This window comes from Tripterygium wilfordii, chromosome 14 (assembly GCF_013401445.1).
Source record: "Tripterygium wilfordii isolate XIE 37 chromosome 14, ASM1340144v1, whole genome shotgun sequence".
NCBI classification, from domain to species: Eukaryota; Viridiplantae; Streptophyta; class Magnoliopsida; order Celastrales; family Celastraceae; genus Tripterygium; species Tripterygium wilfordii.
In genome coordinates, this window is record NC_052245.1 from 341804 (window position 1) to 362022 (window position 20219).

Consider the following 20219-nt stretch of genomic DNA (forward strand, 5'->3'; position numbering starts at 1 on the left):
TAGACGGGCTTTTTTTAGCAGACAAACTCAATGTATGGGCCGGCCGCCTCCAAATATTGGCCCGCAAGTATTCCCATATATTGGGCTTAGCCTCTTTTGGAGGATGATTGGGCCCTAGCCCTTTCATCTGTTTCTTCCTCACGATTTGACCCAAACAAGGAGGAGATGAAGTGGAAATTTTGGAAGAAGTTTTTAGTCTATTAACGCGCTGGGGAGAGAGAGAGGGTTTCTTCACAAGGACAAGGTAACTAATTTCTTTCTTCCTGCTTCTGTAGGTTTTCGCTTTGCTACAATCCTCTTCTATTATTGTGTTCGGGATTTTAAATAATAATCTTCTCCTCAAAATTGGCCGATAATCCTCCGTGCGCGCAACCATTTTGTTTTTGATTTCACTGGAGGATTCACACTGCAGCATGTAATTGAAGTAAATTCTGCTAGATGCTTGTTTTTGTTGGGAAGGGTTTTAGAAATTTGCTGTCACAGATGGACTCTGTAATTGGAAATCTATAGTTTCTCTTGTCATTGTTTTCGGCTAAAGTAAGCTACTTTTCTACCCATCGGAGCTCCATAGTTAGCTATTTTTATCCATCGCAGGAGAAATCAGTGATGCCTTTTCTTCTTTTTATTTGGGTCTGTTTTTTGGGAACAAAATTTACATGCTCTGAGCACTGACTACTGTTTCTTGTTAAGTTTAGTCCTGGCTTCCACCTCCTCTTTATCTGCTGTAAGAGCTCTTAATGTTTCTTGATTATTGTTATTATCAAGAATGCATTTTAACTTGCAAGTTAATATGGTTTCAGTGGGATAGCTAAAGCATCCTATACTAGCTATCATTCTTTTGGTTGGGATTTTGCTGATTAGATATGGACATGATAATATAATTTACATTGTGGATCACTTTTGTGATTTGTATAATTAGACTACATTTTTTTCAACGTTATTGTGATTTGTAAGTTGTGTTAGAGATCGCTTGTCAAAAAAAAGTTGTGTTAGAGATCAAGATAAAGGGATTCTATGGATTCCTAGCCATTCTCTTTTTAGGCCGCCGGAGTTATTTGTTTGAGATCATTCTTGCCTTCCTTGCTCCTGTGGCTGCAGGCGAATAAATTCCATGTCGTGTATGGTCATATCCCATGGATTTATTGGCGAGCCTTCTTAATTGTCCCCACCTCTTCTTTTGCTTTGTTTATGTCCCAAAGTTTGGCTTACAGAAAATTAGAGATGGCAACCCGACTCACGCGGTCGAGGAGGTCAGTAATCGAGCAGCAGGAGCAACAATCAAGGGCTAAGTGGACAGCAGGCATCACAAAGATATTTGCGGATCTGATGGTTGACCAAGTTCAAAAGGGAAATAGACTTAACAGTTATTTCAGCAAGACTGCTTGGACGTTTATGTGTGATGAATTCCAAAGAAAAACTGGCCTAAAATGGGAGAAGGAGCGGTTAAAGAACAAATATGCTGTCTTAAGGAGACAGTTTGTTATCGTGAAGTCCCTTCTTGATCAAACTGACTTCTCTTGGGATGAATCTACCGGGAATATAATTGCTACTGACGAAGTATGGGCTGAAAACATCAGGGTATGCCCCTCTCCTTTGTTGTTCTCTTGTTACAAAAGCAGCAAAGTAACTGTCGAAGTGTCTAGACTGTTGGGAGTGAAAATTTTGTGTTTAGTAGATCTGGTGTGATTATTGATGCTAATGCATATATTCACGAGACCATTCGAGCCAAAACTATTATGATTACAGTTGGTTTAGAACCTCCAACTAAATTGGGAAGTGAATAAGTTTGTTCTTCTGTAATTATATGGCTAACTCGCTGAAATGTTTTAGGAAGATCCTGATGTTGAGGCTATAAAACGAGGCGGCTGCCCAGTTTACGAACAGCTATGCCTCATATTCTCAGAGCCAGCAACCAATGGGAAGCATAACCAGTCGACTGAAGCTGAGGGTGGGAATCCTTCCTCATTTTCTTGCATGGAGCCTGTAAATCGATTCCAAGAAGAATCCTCTTCGGAATCTGAGGAAATGGAGGACATTGTGGAGAATCAAGACACAATTGATCCTATTGCACCTACAACTTCCAACCGCAAGAGAGGTAGGAAGGGGATTGATGAAGTCATTGCAGGAGCAATTCTGGAGATGGCCTCTGCATCAAAGCAATGGACAACTGCTGTAAAGCAAATAAACGCCAGGTACAGTATAGCTGATTGTATCAAGGAATTGGACAAGATGCAAGATGTGGACGAAGTAGTCTATCTAGCTGCAGTTGATTTGTTTGACAGCCGTGATGCAAGGGAGATTTTCTCGTCTCTGAAAGGTGACAAGCGCTTGATTTGGTTGCGCTGCAAGTGTGGCGCTCCAACCAGCTCCCTAGATAGTTGATTGGAATTGTCTATCTTTGACTTGTATATGTTCTTGCCAGCTTAGTGTAAGTAGCTTGTTGACTTTCAAGTATTGTTCATGTATTTCTTCAAGGGTTTTTTTGGAAAAGTAGCCCTTTTTAAAACCCAATTTTGAAAACTAACCAACTTTTTTAAAAACATGAAATCTAACACTTTTTTGAAAGGAAGTGTCCCAAATACCCTTATTCCACATGGTTTCATTCAAAACCCATTTTCCCTTCCCAGAACATCACTTTTCACATTCGTTCTTCTTCTTCTTCGTCTTCGTTCTTCTTCACCTTCGCTCTTCTTCACCTTTGTTCTTTCATTGTATTCGATGGTGTTAATCTACGATTTTTGCCTCATTCGATTACCCCTCTGCACCTGGTTATTCATGGGTATGTTTTATTTAATTTTGTATTTGTGCTTCGAGTTTACAATGGTTAGGGTATGAATTTTTCAATCTAGTAATGCTTAGGGTTTCGAGTATTCATTCAAGCAGTTTAGGGTACTTTGTGTGCTATGTTCCAGTATTTCATATTTGTTGTTTCGAGTATTTTGTTTTATCTAGTCAAGTATTTCAGATTTGTTGTTCGAGTATTTTGTTTTATATGTTCGAGTATTTTAGTTTTTCAACTTTGACCACCCGTAACTTTTGATCCGCTCTTGTGTTTCCTTATTATAATATGTTTCCGAGTACTGATTTTGAAGACCTAAAAGTCAATTTGGGGTTTACCCCAGTTGAGATTCGGGAAGAGATCGAAAAGGCATCGTTTTGAATTACATGTTAGAGTAATTGTAATTATTTGTTCGAGTAATTGTAATTACCTGTTCGAGTATTTCAGATTTGTTGTTCGAGTATTTTGTTTTATATGTTCGAGTATTTCAGTTTTTCAACTTTGACCGTCCGTAACTTTTGATCTGCTCATGTGTTTCCTTATTATAATATGTTTCCGAGTACTTATTTTGAAGACCTAAAAGTCAATTTAGGGTTTACCCCAGTTGAGATTCGGGAAGAGATCGAAAAGGCGTTGTTTTGAATTACATGTTAGAGTAATTGTAATTATTTGTTTGAGTAATTGTAATTATCTGTTCGAGTATTTCAGATTTGTTGTTCGAGTATTTCATTTTATTGTTCGAGTATTTCAGATTTGTTGTTCGAGTATTTTGTTTTATATGTTCGAGTATTTCAGTTTTCCAACTTTGACCGTCCATAACTTTTGATCCGCTCGTGTGTTTCCTTACTATAATATGTTTCCGAGTACTGATTTTGAAGACCTCAAAGTCAATTTGTGGTTTACCCCAGTTGAGATTCGAAAAGAGATTGAAAAGGCGTCATTTTGAATTACATGTTAGAGTAATTGTAATTATCTGTTCGAGTAATTGTAATTATCTGTTCACGTATTTCAAATTTGTTGTTCGAGTATTTCAGATTTGTTGTTCGAGTATTTTGTTTTATATGTTCGAGTATTTCAGTTTTCCAACTTTGACCGTCCATAACTTTTGATCCGCTCGTGTGTTTCCTCATTATAATATGTTTCTGAGGACTGATTTTGAAGATCTAAAATTTTATTTGGAGTTCACCCCAGTTGAGATTCTGAGGAAGATCGAAAATGCATCGTTTTGAAGTCTAACGGAGTTAATAAGAGATGTGAAGTACATTTTTTTGTTATACATTTTCTTGTTCGAGTAAATGGTGTATATGTTGGAGTATTACAAATATTTGTTCGAGTAAATAGTTTATATGTTCGAGTAAAACATTTTTTTTCTAAATGGAAATGGTGTATATGTTCGAGTAATACTATATTTGGTTCGAGTAATACAATCAACCGTTTCATATGGAAATGTGTGTTACAGAAAAATTTCATGACCACCTCATTCGAAGTTCGATCAATTCCTGCAATATTGTATATCTTCTCCAAAAAATCATCATAGAAAATTGACTCATTCACTACTAAACATTTCCTAGTAACACCAATGAATTTATAAATTCCTCTTGAAAATTCTCAATATTCGCCGTATATAACAACAAGGTCAACAACACTCATTTCTGTAAAAGAAAATGTAAAATTCATTCAGAAACACTTTATAAATCAAAATACTCGAACAGATAATTACAATTACTCTAACAGATAATTCAAAACAATGCCTTTTCGATCTCTTTCCGAATCTCAATTGGGATGAATCCTAAAATGAATTTTAGGTCTTCAAAATCATTACTCGGAAACATATTATAATAAGGAAACACACGAGCGGATCAAAAGTTACGGACGATCAAAGTTGGAAAACTGAAATACTCGAACATATAAAACAAAATACTCGAACAACAAATCTGAAATACTCGAACAATAATTACAATTACTCGAACAAATAATTACAATTACTCTAACATGTAATTCAAAACGACGCATTTTCGATCTCTTGCCGAATCTCAATTGTGGTGAATCCTAAATTGACTTTTAGGTCTTCAAAATCAGTACTCGTAAACATATTATAGTAAGGAAACATACGAGAGGATCAAAAGTTATGGACGGTCAAAGTTGAAAAACTGAAATACTCGAACATATAAAACAAAATACTCGAACAACAAATCTTAAATACTCAAACAATAAAATGAAATACTCGAACAACAAATCTGAAATACTCGAACAGATAATTACAATTACTCGAACAAATAATTACAATTACTGTAACATGTAATTCAAAACGATGCCTTTTTGATCTCTTTCCGAATCTCAACTGGGGTAAACCCTAAATTGAATTTTAGGTCTTCAAAATCAGTACTCGGAAACATATTATATTAAGAAAACACAAGAGCGGATCAAAAGTTATGGACGGTCAAAGTTGGAAAACTTAAATTCTCGAACATATAAAACAAAATACTCGAACAACAAAATCTGAAATAGTCGAACAATAAAACGAAATACTCGAACAGATACAACAAAATACTCGAACAACAAATATGAAATACTCGAACAGATGAAACAATATACTCGAAACAACAAATATGAAATACTGGAACATAGCACACAAAGTATCCTAAACTGCTCGAATGAATACTCGAAACCCAAATCACAAATAAAAAATTAAATAAAACATACCAATGAATAATCAGGTGTAGAGGGGTGGTCGAATGGGACAAAAATCATAGATTAACAGGGTTGAAGTGAAAGAAGAACGAAGAGAAAGAAGAATGAATTGAAAAGTGATGTCCCAGGAAGAGGGGAAAAGGTTTTTGAATTAAATCATGTGGAATAAAGGTATTTGAGACATTTCTTTTCAAAAAAGTGTTAAATTTCATGTTTTTAAAAAAGTGAGTTAGTTTTCAAAAAGGAGTTTTGAAAAGTATTACTTTTTCAAAAAACCCTTTTTTGCGTAGAGCTTTTTGGTAAGATTAATGATTTATGTATTGCATCCCCTAGAAGCCCAGAATGTAATTATTCTTTATGAGACAAGATCATTCTTGAACCCCCCTGTTTGAACTTGATGGATTAAACATCTTTTTGTAGTTTATTTTCGTAAAATTGAACTTATCACTACTATTTATATAATGACTAGTTTTGACAAACAACCAAAACAGCCCCACACAGTTGCAAATCAACCCCAACGTCCTCAATTAATAGCAAGTCAAAATCAAAACTTGCATACACACTCCGACACACTCGAAAACCTACGGCAAAACTCCTGAACTGCACATTGGTTGTTCCGCTGCGTCATGCCCCATAAAGTGAGTGGTTAAACCATAAAACTATTGCTATCAGTTCTCCTTCAACCAATGTGCCATAGACTCGATCACACCCGCATTCTGCAAAATCTGTGTTGTGGGAAGATGCAGGAGGATTAGTTCAGCTAGAGATTCATGGGTTCACTCCAATAATTAGAACGCTCAACTATACACATCATGCTCCACACCAGTAGTGGATTGCAGAAGCTGCTTTATCCTCTTTAGGTTCTTAATGTAGTAGCCTCTTCACATCATGCTCCACACCAGTAGTTTTGGCCTGGTTGTATACAGCCTCGAATGCTTGCATACATACACTCGAAAATCCCACCATTGCCTGAAATACATGAGGAAAACCCATCTGCAGGTTATTGATTGTCATCGCCCTTGTTATACTCACTGCCTTTTCGTGCTTAGTCTTCTCTTCCTCTGCCTTTGCCCTCAAGAACTCTGCCTTGGCTCGCTTCTCTGTCACTGGGTTTTTGGACGATTCAGGCATCAAATACGAGCCATACTTGTTCTCTAGTGATCTCAGCTCAGCAGCTCTTTTCTCAAAATCCTTGAAAGCAATGTCCGACTTCTTCTTTTGCTTATGCTCCTCTACTTGCTGAAGTACAATGGCATGTATTACTGTTAAGAAACTCTTGATTCCTTCGGATGCCACTTTGTCCGGGATCCGGTCAACAGAAAGGTGCCATTCCTCACAAAGAGAATAAATTTGTGATTCCTGATTGCTTCTGGAAAGTTGGGTTTTGCTGAACTGGAAAAGGCTCAGCCGAAGCCAACCTGTGAGGGACTCAATGTAGTCCCTATGAGCCTTTACCAGGTTGCAGAAGGACTGGTACCATTGCTGGACTTCAAGCTCCAGCTGGAGAGTTGATTGCCTGTGTATTTCAGAAGTTGGCTCCGTGGATGGAATGGTGTTGAGGTACTTGAGCTGCTGAACTATGTGGGTTTGGACCTGGTGCGACTCGTACATGCTTCTCCACATATACATCAATCTGCAAATCAAGTAAATTTGTTTCCAATTAGAACTCTAAGCAAATCAAAAGACTTTCCATCAATTCTGCGTTAAGTAGTTTCTACTCAGTTTAACTGAAAGATAATTGAAAAACACTTGTATATCATCACATCTATACATATAGCTCCGCAACATTGTTCACAGTACCCTAATCAAAATATGCATAAATAAGCCTTCACTGTCTTAAAATGCTAAGGGACTTAAAGCCACAGGGTATTACAAGCCTTCTGCTAGCCAAACCCGTAAATTTGGGTTTGACCTTTTGGTTTCTTGTATTCACTTCAAATCCTAAGACCTGCGAAAGTAAAAAAGAAAGACTGAAAGGAGATTACATGAAGAGGACAAGCCCCATACTTGTAGAGGGTACATTTCACCCAGACCCGGGTTTGTTGGCTGTTGGTTTGCACCTGCCAAACGCACTGCTTTTGACTTAAACCCTAAACTGCATTCAGACAAAAAAATGTTTGGCCAAGCAGTGCGTTACGATATACAGTGAGTTTGAAGCTGAAGCTGCAGGGAGCTTCCACTCCCAATACAACGCGGTTGACCGCATTTCCGGCTTCAAAACACAGGCACTAAAAACAAAAGAAATCCAAAAACCAAGCCAATAAAAGCAGTCAAAACGGGATACCATGTATTGACTAAAATCTTCACTTCCTCAGGACAGAACTATTAAGACAGTTGACTCACACTTTTACTCAGTAATTTGGGCACCCGTGATTGAATCATCATCAACAATTGAAGGCTCTTGTTTTCTCACAACAGACAAGACAAGACTCCAATAAGAGGTACGCTCCACTTCACAAGTACCCAACAAAGGTTTTCCAAATGCAGCTTTTCTTTACTAGTCCTTGGACAATGTCCAGTATAGGAAAGTGATTAGACAAAGCCAAGACCGAAAGCAATTCTTATGCGCTAAAGGTGTATGAGGAAATGTTTAACTTACACTTTAACAAGCTCAATAAGTTGCAGGTAGAGCTCTGTTTCTCTTAGTTTGATGATTTCGGCAGAGGTGGTCTCTATGGCTTGTGAAGCAACCTGCATTTGAGACTGTAGCTTCTCCACCACATTCCTCGTCTTCTCAGTTTTCATGTAGTCTCCCCTCCTCACCTCCAGCTTCCTTAGCTGTGCTACCATCTTCTCATGCTCTATCTTTATAGTCTCAGCATTCTAAAGCCACCCACAAAAATATAGAAAAACAGACATCAAGTCACTCTTATGAATGAAAAACAGCAAAGACAAAAGGCCTAAGATTGTATAGACACAGTGTAAATCAACCAAAAAGCAACAAATTATATAAGATCATCATATTTTGGGCCCCAAAAGGTCAAAGACAGAGTGATTAAAGTAGAGATGATCTAATCTACCTTGACTTCTTGGTAGAGCTTCTTCTCCCAAGCATAAAGTCTCTCCACAGTGGAACAGTGGCCAAGACCACCTACCATTTCTTCCAAATTCCCAATCCCATCTAGCTTTTGACAGGAACTCCATGTCCACAGTGATGGACTCAAATTGCATCCATAGTTGAAAACCTTACCTGCAATTGACACAAGAATACCCAAAAAAGAACAAATAATTTTCTTGACAACCAAACACCCGAAAAGAAAATAAGAAGAACCCGTGAATGATTTTTAAGGCAACCAAACTCTCATCAACTCACCCCCGTTGCTTTGAGCAGAAAACCCAGGACTTGGAACCTCGAGAAGGGAAGACAAAACGGCACCAGCATCTGCCGTTTTGAGGAAGTACTCATCAAGCTCTTTAACAATCTCCACCAAGTCTTTAGTATTCCTACAAACCACCACAGCTAGTTCAGTGCTTCCGCTAGTTGTATCCTTCGAGAACCCACTCGTCACCGACTGCGGAGCTTCCATGCTCGGTGCGTTCATTGCTGCACTGGGAACTAAATCAGAGACTGTGGTGCCGGCCTCCTCCCGCTCCTCTTCCGTCCCGGACCTTAACGACGACGTAGCCGTTGGTGGCATAAATGGGTCCCAGAAGTCCCACACAGAAGATTGCGGCGGTGGAGGCGGCGGCGGAGGGGGTAAAGCAGGGGACGCAGTTATGGATGTCCACGTGTCGGAACTCGGACTTAAAGGAGGAGGAGGCGGTGGGCGTGTATGTGGGTGTGGATGAGAGGTCTGTGGGACGACGCGCGGCAGGTGGTGGTGGAGAGTGGTTTCGGTGGTGGCGAATTGAAGGAGAGCGGAACCAGTGCCTCGTAGAGAGCGGAGATACATGGAATGTGAAGCAGAAAATGCTTGTCTTGCTCTCACTAGCTGCTTCATGTACCTCTTCCTTGCCTTGCACCGTGAAACCATTTCTTGTCTGTCTATTCGTGAGTAGCAACAACCCATTGTTCTTCTTCTTCTTTTTCTTCTTAGCAGATCGATCAAGTCTCTGTTGTTGCTCTGTTTTTGATCTTCAAATTGAAAGTGGAGAAAGTTCAGTGCTTTTCAAAAGAACAAAAAACTTTGGGTTCTTTCGCTGTTTCTTTCAGATCCTCCTTATTAAAAATGTACTGTTCCTCTGACCTCTGAAGCTTTCATCAATGGCGGGTCTTTCTTCTTCATTCTGTCAAACATCGTTGAAAGATCCTGTCTTTGTATTTCTTCCCAAAACTAGACCTAAAAATTTGTGGGTCTTTTATAAAAAAAAAATCAGTTCGTTGCCTGTGAAGCTCACTCAGTTTCCTACTTTTCTTAGCTAGATATGGAGGTTTTTTTTGTGTACTTTGGTTATGGTGGAGGAATTGGAGTCTGAGAAGTACAGTGGGGACACACTGAGAGTCATTGGGCAGAGAGCCAGTAAATATTATATTGGAATGTAAAGACGATAATACCCTCCTGCAGTGTCATTTAATTACTGCTAATTACCCTTTTAACATGCAAAGTACATTTGTCTTGAACATAACCCAAACCTAAATGTCTGGGTTGACAGGTCGATGCTTTTGATCCTGCTAGATGAGGGTTGTACTTGTACGGAAGTGGTTTAGGCCCTTTAGGGTGTTTTGGTAATTATAAATTTCCAACGGGCGTCACAGACACAGATGACAGAACCTTATTATGGGAATTGCTTCAATTTTTGAGATGAGTCATCAATGAAAAGTTAATTCTTACTAATAGAGAGTTAGAGCAATATAATAAGCACTTACAGGGTGTTCGACATGTATGTTTTGTGGATTATAATGCGGAACCGATGAATTACATTAGTGGGCATCCAAATATTTTATGGGCTGCCTGACATACGTACGTGATGTGAATTATTATGCAGACCACATATAGATTATATGGTAGTGCGCACCCAACCAAGGATACTAAGCGCATTTTCTCGTTGTAATAAAAAAAGATCTGTAGTGATCGAAAGAAAGGTGTTTATGCAATTAGTAAATCATAGCATAATCATGTTAGCAATGCCCCAAATCAAAGAATCACGTGTAACAGAGAGTAAACAAAACAGTCTATATATAACAAAAAAAAACAGAAAAGAGGGGGGGGGGGGGGGGTATTTTACTTATTTATGCTTTTCAGCTCTTGGAATTTGGAATACCACATGTAATGGCACCGTATATCCCACGTGTAACAGCTACTTCATGCCCAAAAAAAAAAGCTACTTCAGGCCTTGGGAATTTAATTCTTCGTATAGCATGTTTCCAATGATAAAATATACTAACTCCTCTAGCTTGGAATTGTTACTATAAAGTTGTCGCAGTGGACATTTGGATGATTGCCTACTGCTTACTGCTTAGTATAATTTCCTCGTTCTAGTGCATTCAATCATCCAACAACATGCATTGGATTCATAATTGAATTAGTCTGAGTGTTAATGTGAATATTAGGTGTGTGTGACCATTAATGTGGGGGTGAACAATTTTTTTTGAAAACAAGGGAAGGGGATAGAAAGACTCAAACTTGAGATTTAATAAGATATCACACATATGAGTGCGAGAGTGTCATCTGAACTAGTCGTGGAATAAGTAAGTTATATGACAATACATGCATATAAATTTATCCATGGCCGAAACTGGAAAAAAGGGGTTTAGGGCCTTTAGGCTAAAATCCCATAGGCCCATGAGACTTATTTGGCCCATAACCACATTAATTCGTTCTATAACATGGATTAGGAACCGGCCCATTATCCACGCAAAAACTTTCAACAAAGATACGAGCACCAATCTTATTACACGCGCTCTCATTGCTCTGCCATCCACGATCATCCAAGACACCCTTGATGGAATCCAACAAACGGTTTCTTAAGCACGTATTATACACGCTTGCTCTAGACTTATATTCCTTCTCCTGTATGTGAATTTCAAAAAGATCACGAGAAGTCTCTTCTTCCCTCTAAAGTAAAACCACGAACAAAATCAATGCTTTGCTTCCCGAACCAACTCTTCGACCCTCGAAGGGTTATCAGATTCCTCTCTTGGAAGTCCATAAATAAGATCCGAAGAAGTTCAAAAGATATTTCTAAATCTTCTTCTTCTTCTTCTTTATATTTGTTGCCGTAGTTGCTGATTTGTTTGATCGGTTTTGGTTTTGGCTTAGATGGCGGCACCGGTTGTCGACGCAGAGTACTTGAAGGAAATCGAAAAGGCTCGGAGAGATCTTCGTGCCCTAATATCCAGTAAAAATTGTGCGCCTATCATGCTTCGCTTAGCGTATGTGAATGCACGCAATTTATGTCTTGTTTTAAGTGGATCTTTTGGTTTTAATGCATTTTTTTGGTTGTGTTAGGGTTTTACTTTCACCGATTATTGCAGGTGGCATGATGCGGGAACTTATGATGCCAAGAAGAAGACAGGAGGTCCTAATGGCTCCATCAGTAACGAGGAAGAGTTAAAACATAGTGCGAACAATGGTTTGAAAATTGCAGTTGATTTATGTGGTGAGCTTTTCCTTCGATTTGTTTTTGGCACCGTGTATGAATCCCTTGCTGAATTTAAGTATTAATATATTGAAGATAGCTCCGTTCTGATTTTTATATGTCATGCGAGCTTTGAAATGCTCAGAAATTTTTTTAAGTATTATATGGCTTCCATTAATGCAAAGAAATTCAGAAAACTCAAAACTTATAGATGAAGCTTATTTCATCTCAGTTATTTTTGGTGTGTTAATTGATCGCTGGCATTCATGGGAGGGGACCTTTGGTTGTAATCTGAATTATTGGGAGGTTCTGAATTCAGTATTACAGAGCTTTTCTTAAGGATCCTGTGCTGAAACTGAATTATTGATTTCCTTGTAACTCCTAGTTCTGTCTGATTTCAGAGGAAGTGAAGGCTAAATATCCGAAAATCACATATGCGGATCTTTATCAGGTGTGACAAGTTCCAGAACCATCTTTTGTTGAATTAATCGTCAATTCTCTGAAGCAAAGCTTGTCTCTTACAGTTGCATGCTTAATAAAGAGAATTTAGATCTTATCCTGCCTTATGAGTGCAAACTCAAGGCTGTTTCAAAATGTGATGAGCTAGGAACATATGCATCCATACCAGCATTATTGCAATTATATGTTCATAATCTGCAGGTTTGCACCTGAAACTATTTTGCTTAGAAAGTCCATTGGATAATTTATAGCTTTTGCAATCATGGTCAATGGTGCTTCTTATTATTAGATGAGCCACATAAATTACTCTTCCTAGATCAAGTTCGGAACCTTTAAATTCACAAATGTTAGTAATTTCTGGACTTTCAGCTTGCTGGGGTTGTTGCAGTTGAGGTCACTGGAGGCCCAACCATTGACTTTGTTCCTGGCAGAAAGGTATGGAAATACAAGAGTTTCTTAGTGATTATTAATTATCTAGTTTTCTTTCCCCACATCTGTCCATAAGTTTGGCTTTGTAACAACCTAATCATTTTGTAATTCTCTTTATCTGTAAATCAGGATTCATCGGAATCTCCTGAAGAAGGACGCCTTCCAGATGCAAAACAAGGTTTGTCATTACAGAGTTACATACTTACAGCATAGACTTATTTTGGGTTCTGCAGTGAGACAGAAGTCCCTTGAGTTCCTTCCATGAATATGAACAAGGGAGGAAGTTTACAGATAAAATATCCTTTGTCACAGGTTCATTGCATTTAAGGGATGTCTTTTATCGCATGGGGCTAACAAACAAGGACATTGTGGCTCTATCTGGAGGCCATACATTGGTAATGTGTGATCAAATTAAACTTTCAGGAAAATGTCTTCCATGCTTAAAACACAAAAGTTTTATCTCTTGTTTGGTTCTGTAGGGAAGGGCCCATCAAGATAGATCAGGCTTCGATGGCCCCTGGACAAGCAATCCTTTGAAATTTGACAATTCTTACTTTAAGTAAGAAATTAATAAAATCTCAGCAACCCCTACTCAATCGATCTTCTTTTAGTTGAATTATTGGCATATGATAAAATTTTCATGATGCATGTTTGTAATTGTGACTAATTGTAGGGAACTTCTGAAAGGGGACTCACAGGGACTCCTAAAGCTTCCCACAGACAAGGTTCTTGTTGAGGATCCAGAGTTTTGTCGCTACGTCGAGCTATATGCAAAGGTGAAAATGTTCAAAGCAATACTATGGTGGTCTGGAATTTGATATTATGAAGTAAAATGCATTATGTAGGGAAGTTTGTTTCCGCATGCTACTACGTTTATTTTTTCCACCTCTATCTCTCATCTCTTATGTGAAAGTGAACAATCTACGTTTATACCCCGAAGGTTTGCTACTAGTATCGATATAGAGATGGGCTAAACGACTTTGTGATCCTAAAAATCTGAAAAGAAGTTTTACTGTGACAGGATCATCTGATGACTCACATTATTAACTGAGTGTTTAATGCATATTTACATCAGGATGAAGATGCGTTCTTCGAAGACTATGCAGCCTCACATAAGAAACTTTCAGAGCTTGGTTTCACTCCACAAACCAAGGGCAGTGCAAGATTGGTACAAAGTGTATTTGGAATGATTGTTGTTGTTGCTGCCTTGTTGCTGAGTTTCCTCTATGAAGATTGAAGTTCACGGTAGAGTCAAGTGAACAGAAGAATTCATGAATTTTTCATATGCAGAACGCATACATTGAATTTGCTCTTTTCATTTGGAAGTTATGTAATTAGACCTGATTGAACATCTTGAAGTCATGCAGAACAGCAGAAGGAAGTTGGCTTGTAGTGGCAATATTACGTTGAACTGTTTATGCAGATGCTGGGTAAATTGTAAACTACGCTAGCTTAGATTTAGGGTAAGATTTGGCGGAAGCCCAATTCTTTGGCCCAGTTGTGTTGGGCTCGGTAACGAGAAGGCTGAAAGCCTGAAATACGTAGTTCATTTTCATTGTCGGCCCACCTAGATTCTGAAAAGAGAAGGTGGAAGTAACAATTTTCAGCCCAGTTAGACTAGGTTCACTAAAGAGAAGGCTGAATTTCTCGGCCCATTTAACCCAAGGTCGGAGCCCAAGCTCAAAATAGTAAATGGCAGGTCTCGAACGGATACCTTGCCAAGTGGATAGGTAGGGCTGAGCCCATGCGCAAAAAAGAAAATGGCCTATCTGCTCAGTTAGACTAGGTTCACTAACGAGAAGGCTGAAAATTGTCGGCCCAGTTAACCCAAGTCGGAGCCCAAGCTCAAAATAGTAAATGGCCGGTCTTGAACGGCGACCTTGCCACGTGGATGAGGCTGAGCCCATTGCAAAATAGTAAATGGCCCATGCAGGTCTCGAACCTGCGACCTTCGCGTTATTAGCACGACGCTCTAACCAGCTGAGCTAATAGGCCAATTTGTGAAGGGTAAGAGAATTCTCATTATATCACTGCTTTAAGCTCCTTATTCTTTTCCTATCCACCGAGATACGCGGGAGGAAAAAAGACAGATTCATATACTTGTAACGATGAAAGAAGATTACGAGGTAAGGAATTTGATTGAATCGTCATTCCGTTATTTATCTGGTTCTATCATCTGTCTTCAACACCGTCTGTAATCACCCGGTCGGAATTTCATATAATGCCTAGTAAGTTCTTCTAATTTGTGTTCCTATGAATTAGAAATCCGTTAGCACTTTTTTTTTTTTTATTTGATAAGGAATTAGTTTTTTGTTTCTTGGATGATTGGATATTGCTAATCTGTTGCTTGGATTTTCACGGCCAAAGGAGTCTCCATCGGAGAAACCCCTTTGTGATTTAGCATTACGTCTAGGGCTGTGCGGCCACTGTAAATGCTGCTAACTACGTGCTGATTGTTTCTTTGAGGAATCAAAATTTATCATCTGAACTGTAATTTTGGAAGACCAGGAGGAATATTGGTGTGAAATGGCCGGAAATATTTGTGGATCGATACTAGTGTTTAGCCATGAGCCTCGGAGTTGACATCAGTGGAATAAAGATGTTCTTACAAATTTCCTGACATTTATGCCTTTTTGTGGGTATTTCACAATCGTTGCTCAATTTTAGTGTCTTCATTCTTCAATAGTTTAGCAGCTTACTAGTCGATGACAAATCTTTCGAGAAGTATTCCTGTATGTGGATTAATTCATAATCATTGGTTGTGTTGATAAAATTGACGATTGTTTTTCTTTCTGTGTCCAATAGTTGAGCATGTAACTAGGCAGAGGATTTTTCATGCTTGGGTTGAATATGTTCTCATTGTTTGAGTGGTTTACTAGTACTGTGAAATCTGATTTAGGCTACGTTTTGTCGTTCTGAAATGGTTGGGAATTCTCTGCTTTGATGTATGTTTGTTGTTGTTTTTGACCATATTTAGATTCATTGCATTGCAGATTGAAGAGAAAAAGCAGGCTGCTGCTGATGCGCTGTTTCAGTATTCCAAATTTGTGATGGCATGTATTGGGAATCAAGTTAGACCTTGCAATCTGAGATTGCACTTGATGAAGGTAATAATACTGTGCTGCTATGCTGTGGTAGAGTGCTTCATGGGTTTACAGAAATTAAAAAAAAAGAGAAGAAATTGTAAAAAGATTAGAGTCGGAATCAACAATTTTTGGGATCCCAATATTTTTTGTCTCAGCTATCCCAAACGCGTAGATGGACGCATATGATTTCATATGGATCATGTGGCGCTGAGATGAACGCACACGATTTCAGATGTATCATGCGCGTCCATCATAGGATTTGAGATAATTGGGACGAAAAACACTAAGATCCTTAGCATTTTCGATTCGGAATTATAAGGGAGAGGTAATTGATTTGATGATTCACGTGAAGGTGATTTAAAAGCCTGTACGAGATACCTTAGATTTTCCTAGTGCTTAACCTTCTGTATTTCTCTGGCTTTTCAGGAGATTTCAGGGATGCCAACTTCTCTGAAGAGGGAGTCGTCTCAGACGGTTGCTTCCCCTGATGCAATGGGGGAGTCATCAAGCTCGGGCACTGCTAGACTTGATAAAGCAGACAGTTTTCAGGCACTGTAGTTTGAAGCTAAATTGTCATGCTGTACTTTAAGTCTAGAGCTAACAGGTATCACATCCTTGATTACCTTGTCCATTGTGGAACTTTACATGCACAGTAATCTGGTTCTTTTAAGCATATGCATTATGGGATTCCATAAAAATTTACTGTCCGAGTAATAAAAGGTTGAATGAATTATGATTAGGTCTGTAGACAATGAATACTAATGATCTATATAGTCACGGTCTCTATCTCAGTTATCTTGCAGCCAGCTGAAATAATGTTTCTTGAGTTCCCTTGCTAGTTATATCAACTAGATAGATGGTTGTGATCATACTAATAGATGCCGGTGTCATCCGCCTCAAGGGCAAAGCCCAGTGCCAGGCTAAATCACAGGAAAGTGGGAATTCGATCAAACAATCGAGTTAGAATCCCGTAGAAGATTGACCGGGAGCACATAACTTGGCTTGCTCACATCCTTCGTGTTCAAGTTCAATCCCTATACTCTTACCTATAAAGTAAAGTCTTTATAAAAAAAAAAGAGTAAATTTGAAAGCAAGAAAATCCGAAAAGGGATGAAGTAAATTCTTCAAGTTTGAAACCATTTGCTGGAAATATCCTTGTTCATCAGTTCTTTATGTGAGCAGAGTACAAGTATACAACCAAGCAACATCTTTAATGGCGTTCCTGCAATGGCTATCAAATACCTTCACTTGAATCATCTCAGTGGCAGAGAGCTTATCCGGTTTCCAAATCAATCAATTTAAATGCAACAGATAACAAGAAATGCAGTGTCCTGTAACAAGCTGTTTTTGTAAGATAATAGTGAAAATGCTGCAGTAGCACTCAGGATGGTAACGATGACTACCTGTATAAGAAATAAAATACAAGAGCAAGTCTCTTATCAGAAATTGTCACAGGGAAATTTGACCAAAGGAAAGCAATGAGAACACCAGGAGATAAATCATGTCTCTTGCACAGGTGCCCTCTTTGCAGCCTCAGCAGCTGCTTTCTCTGCTTCAATCTCAGCAACAACTGCATCGATTTCGGCCTCATCAAGTTGCCGCAGGCCATGCTCTTTGGTCATCACAGCAACTTCTATGTTCTTGCCCCCACTCTCAACAACCTATATGAAACAGTAAAAAATTTACTTCAAAAGGTGTAACTTGCAAATATTTGACTTTCAGTTTGAACTTGTAGAACAGTATCAAGCCATTGATCCCAGTAAATTTTGCGCAAAAAAGAAAAGAAAAGAAAAAAGAAACAATAATTGGTATATACGGACACATTCTTCGAACTTGCACCAACCAAAGGCATACTGCCATATTCTTGTGCTTTAAGGATTGAGAATGTGGAACCTCTCCAAGGTTAAGCCACAATGGACCCAAACCCAGAGAATAAAGTTGTGCTAGGAGGATTAAAACAAATTCTAGTGATTTAATATAATAACTACGCTTGAGACTTGAGAGCAGCATCAATGAGTTGTATACAATATGGATTCACAATAAAGCACAACAGGCTCTGTCTCAATCTCCTCAAGAAGTAAAAACAACAGGAGATACAAAAGTTGAAGTCAACCATCTTCTCAGATTGCAATTGGAACATAAAAGCATGGATGCAAGAACAATAAGATTTCTATCTAAAGCTTATTTCATTAACGCTTACCGAATTATAAACATTTAAAATCAAATTCTAAAGGTAAAATGAGCACTGAATTGAGAAATATCCACAGGCATGCCAGAGGCAAAAACCCAGGGACGCCACACCAACAAAGGCTGTAGTAGGTAGGCATCACAAATATGACATTGGATGAATATCCTGAGAATCTTAATGTCAAATTGTATATCTTTTTTCTTGTGTGTGGCTTAGAATAAAACATTTCAAGTGAAAAAACGTAATGGGAAAACTTAGTTTAAAAAACAAGATAATATCACACTATCTCCAAGGACCTAAAACCATGAAGGTTGTGCAGTGTTTTTTTTTTTTTGGATAAGCAGGTTGTGCAGTTCTAAGAATAACTCATGAAAACTAATCAAAGTGGAGTAATAAGGAACGAAACAAAACAAATGAACTTACCTCGAGCAATGCACGAATCGCAAGTTTCAGAGTTTCATGTCCAGATGTTTCTTTATAGTTTTTCTCCAGGAACTCCCTGATAGAATTTGAGTTTCTCCCAGTTGCATTAGCTTTCCAAGCTGAAAATGTTCCAGATGGATCAGTCTGATATAGGGATGGCACATCAGTGTATGGATCGAAGCCCACAATCAGGGTCGATAGGCCAAATGGTCTCACACCACCACTTTGTGTGTACTTTTGCTGGAGTCCTGCGATATAACGAGTGATATACTCAACAGTTACAGGATCCTCGACAGTCAGCCTGTGGCTTTGACATTCAATCCGAGCCTTGTTAATCAGGACACGAGCATCTGCTTTAAGTCCAGCACATGCCAAAGCAATGTGATCATCCAGATTCACTATCTTCCTAACTGATCTGAAAAACACAAAGCATATAAATAGTCAGCAACAAGAGAGAATAAAGTGATGCAGGCATGATCAACAAAATCTTCATCATCATCAAAACCTAAAGTCCAAATATTTGGGGCCGTCGGGGTGAATCCCTAGAGGAGTTTACCAAGTGGGATTTCTGTGATGTAAACCGGCACAATCTCCTAATTTTTTTACTTCTCTTCATGTCTTTTTCAAGCCAACTCTTTGCTTGTAGATTATTAAGATCAATAGAAATAGTTATCTTAGAAACTGTGAACAATAAGGAATGTGATTCACTTCTGTTAAGTGCATGCAACAAACAAAAAAGCATACCCAAAGAAAAAAAAGATTCCCATGAGATTTTCCTGCGTTGTCCAAGGCATTAGAAGAAGATTGCACATAATGCATTTTCACACTGTTTGACAGAGAGTAGCTGGTAGCTCCCCATCCGATGTCCATTGTTGTTGCTAATGGCATTTCAGCAGAAAACACAAAAGGACGTTTCGTCTCTCAATTCTTATACTTTTTGTGCCTTTCTAAAGCCAAATTCAAAGTCCCGGTAGCTAAGTAAGACTAGAAATCAATAGAAATCTTAACATGCATCATAAATTAAGCATACAAGAAATCTTCAGGATACAAGATTAGCTAGGTTTGATAGAGAGCAAAGTTCAATTGCATTTTTATGTGCTATGAAACTATGGAAGTAGTATTGACCTATAAGTATAGACCATTCAGAAATCCACCTGTTTCAAGCAAATATCTCTGAACGGAAATCCTAATTTATGCATAAATCTCCCACAAAAACTAAAGCCAAAACCAACTCTGAAAATTCAAATCTACATTACATGATTATAAACCATTGGACCGAAACGACAGAAAGAGGGCTCAGACGGGTACCGGGAGTCTTGGAGCTTTGCGGCAGATTTCTTCTCGACTCCAAGGACAATATTGTCAGTGCCCCGGACGCCGACTGCGGCGTTGCCCTTACGAACAGCTTCGAGTGCATACTCCACTTGGAACAGATGTCCGTCCGGTGAAAACACAGTTATTGCTCTGTCGTATCTCGCCATTCTTCTTTCTCAGCTAAATTTGGTGATGATCGCTCCGTCACCGTCGATTGCGAAGGAGAGCTCGTTCTGTTCTGTAAAATGAATTCTTCGTTTTTCTTCAGGCTTACTAGGAATCCATCCCGACTTTTAGGCAACAAGTCACTTCTCTGTTTGCTTTTCTATTG

The 20219-nt window shown here is 38.7% G+C and overlaps 5 protein-coding genes and 1 non-coding gene across 7 annotated transcripts; 3 read left to right on the forward strand and 3 right to left on the reverse strand.

Moving 5' to 3' along the window:
* Positions 1-124: 124 nt before the first annotated feature.
* LOC120015452 (L10-interacting MYB domain-containing protein-like) lies at positions 125-2472 on the forward strand. Of its 2 annotated transcripts, none has more exons than XM_038867887.1 (3): positions 125-244; positions 1212-1578; positions 1831-2472. In XM_038867887.1, the coding sequence occupies exons 2-3, from the start codon at positions 1222-1224 to the stop codon at positions 2380-2382; spliced, it is 909 nt and encodes a 302-aa protein (XP_038723815.1). In that variant the 5' UTR covers positions 125-244; positions 1212-1221; the 3' UTR covers positions 2383-2472. The 2 variants fall into 2 exon arrangements, with proteins under 2 accessions (XP_038723815.1, XP_038723814.1); XM_038867886.1 differs by having other exon boundaries at positions 177-244; positions 1099-1578.
* A 3395-nt stretch (positions 2473-5867) lies between these two features.
* Positions 5868-10122, reverse strand: LOC120015446 (protein ALTERED PHOSPHATE STARVATION RESPONSE 1-like). The gene is made up of 4 exons (XM_038867881.1): positions 8784-10122; positions 8491-8660; positions 8070-8293; positions 5868-7103 (listed from the first exon to the last, which is right to left on the reverse strand). Exons 1-4 carry the CDS (start codon positions 9478-9480, stop codon positions 6335-6337), a joined length of 1860 nt encoding a protein of 619 aa, XP_038723809.1. The 5' UTR covers positions 9481-10122; the 3' UTR covers positions 5868-6334.
* A 1412-nt stretch (positions 10123-11534) lies between these two features.
* LOC120015397 (L-ascorbate peroxidase 3-like) lies at positions 11535-14301 on the forward strand. The gene is made up of 10 exons (XM_038867809.1): positions 11535-11577; positions 11671-11783; positions 11886-12010; positions 12391-12440; positions 12818-12883; positions 13007-13055; positions 13190-13272; positions 13357-13436; positions 13551-13653; positions 13953-14301. Exons 2-10 carry the CDS (start codon positions 11671-11673, stop codon positions 14112-14114), a joined length of 831 nt encoding a protein of 276 aa, XP_038723737.1. The 5' UTR covers positions 11535-11577; the 3' UTR covers positions 14115-14301.
* A 497-nt stretch (positions 14302-14798) lies between these two features.
* TRNAI-AAU lies at positions 14799-14872 on the reverse strand. The gene has a single exon. It is a non-coding gene; the product is annotated as a tRNA-Ile (tRNA).
* LOC120015500 lies at positions 14862-16765 on the forward strand. The gene is made up of 3 exons (XM_038867956.1): positions 14862-15003; positions 15871-15984; positions 16390-16765. Exons 1-3 carry the CDS (start codon positions 14986-14988, stop codon positions 16519-16521), a joined length of 264 nt encoding a protein of 87 aa, XP_038723884.1. The 5' UTR covers positions 14862-14985; the 3' UTR covers positions 16522-16765.
* Positions 16766-17170: 405 nt separating this feature from the next.
* LOC120015030 (proteasome subunit alpha type-7) lies at positions 17171-20190 on the reverse strand. Its single transcript, XM_038867215.1, has 3 exons — positions 19883-20190; positions 18575-18989; positions 17171-17624 (listed from the first exon to the last, which is right to left on the reverse strand). Exons 1-3 carry the CDS (start codon positions 20053-20055, stop codon positions 17463-17465), a joined length of 750 nt encoding a protein of 249 aa, XP_038723143.1. The 5' UTR covers positions 20056-20190; the 3' UTR covers positions 17171-17462.
* Positions 20191-20219: the final 29 nt, after the last annotated feature.

Coding starts and splice junctions, on each gene's coding strand:
- LOC120015452 (XM_038867886.1), top strand. CDS start 1,189: ATGTCCCAAAGTTTGGCTTACAGAAAATTAGAGATGGCAACCCGACTC. Junction 1,579..1,830: donor TATGGGCTGAAAACATCAGG/GTATGCCCCTCT, acceptor GAAATGTTTTAG/GAAGATCCTGATGTTGAGGC.
- LOC120015446 (XM_038867881.1), bottom strand. CDS start 9,480: ATGGGTTGTTGCTACTCACGAATAGACAGACAAGAAATGGTTTCACGG. Junction 8,661..8,783: donor TTCTGCTCAAAGCAACGGGG/GTGAGTTGATGA, acceptor TGTCAATTGCAG/GTAAGGTTTTCAACTATGGA. Junction 7,104..8,069: donor CTTATTGAGCTTGTTAAAGT/GTAAGTTAAACA, acceptor CTTGATTTGCAG/ATTGATGTATATGTGGAGAA.
- LOC120015397 (XM_038867809.1), top strand. CDS start 11,671: ATGGCGGCACCGGTTGTCGACGCAGAGTACTTGAAGGAAATCGAAAAG. Junction 13,273..13,356: donor TATCTGGAGGCCATACATTG/GTAATGTGTGAT, acceptor TTGGTTCTGTAG/GGAAGGGCCCATCAAGATAG. Junction 13,437..13,550: donor TTTGACAATTCTTACTTTAA/GTAAGAAATTAA, acceptor GACTAATTGTAG/GGAACTTCTGAAAGGGGACT.
- LOC120015500 (XM_038867956.1), top strand. Junction 15,985..16,389: donor TGAGATTGCACTTGATGAAG/GTAATAATACTG, acceptor CTGGCTTTTCAG/GAGATTTCAGGGATGCCAAC.
- LOC120015030 (XM_038867215.1), bottom strand. CDS start 20,055: ATGGCGAGATACGACAGAGCAATAACTGTGTTTTCACCGGACGGACAT. Junction 18,990..19,882: donor GCAAAGCTCCAAGACTCCCG/GTACCCGTCTGA, acceptor TGTGTTTTTCAG/ATCAGTTAGGAAGATAGTGA. Junction 17,625..18,574: donor CGATTCGTGCATTGCTCGAG/GTAAGTTCATTT, acceptor TGTTTCATATAG/GTTGTTGAGAGTGGGGGCAA.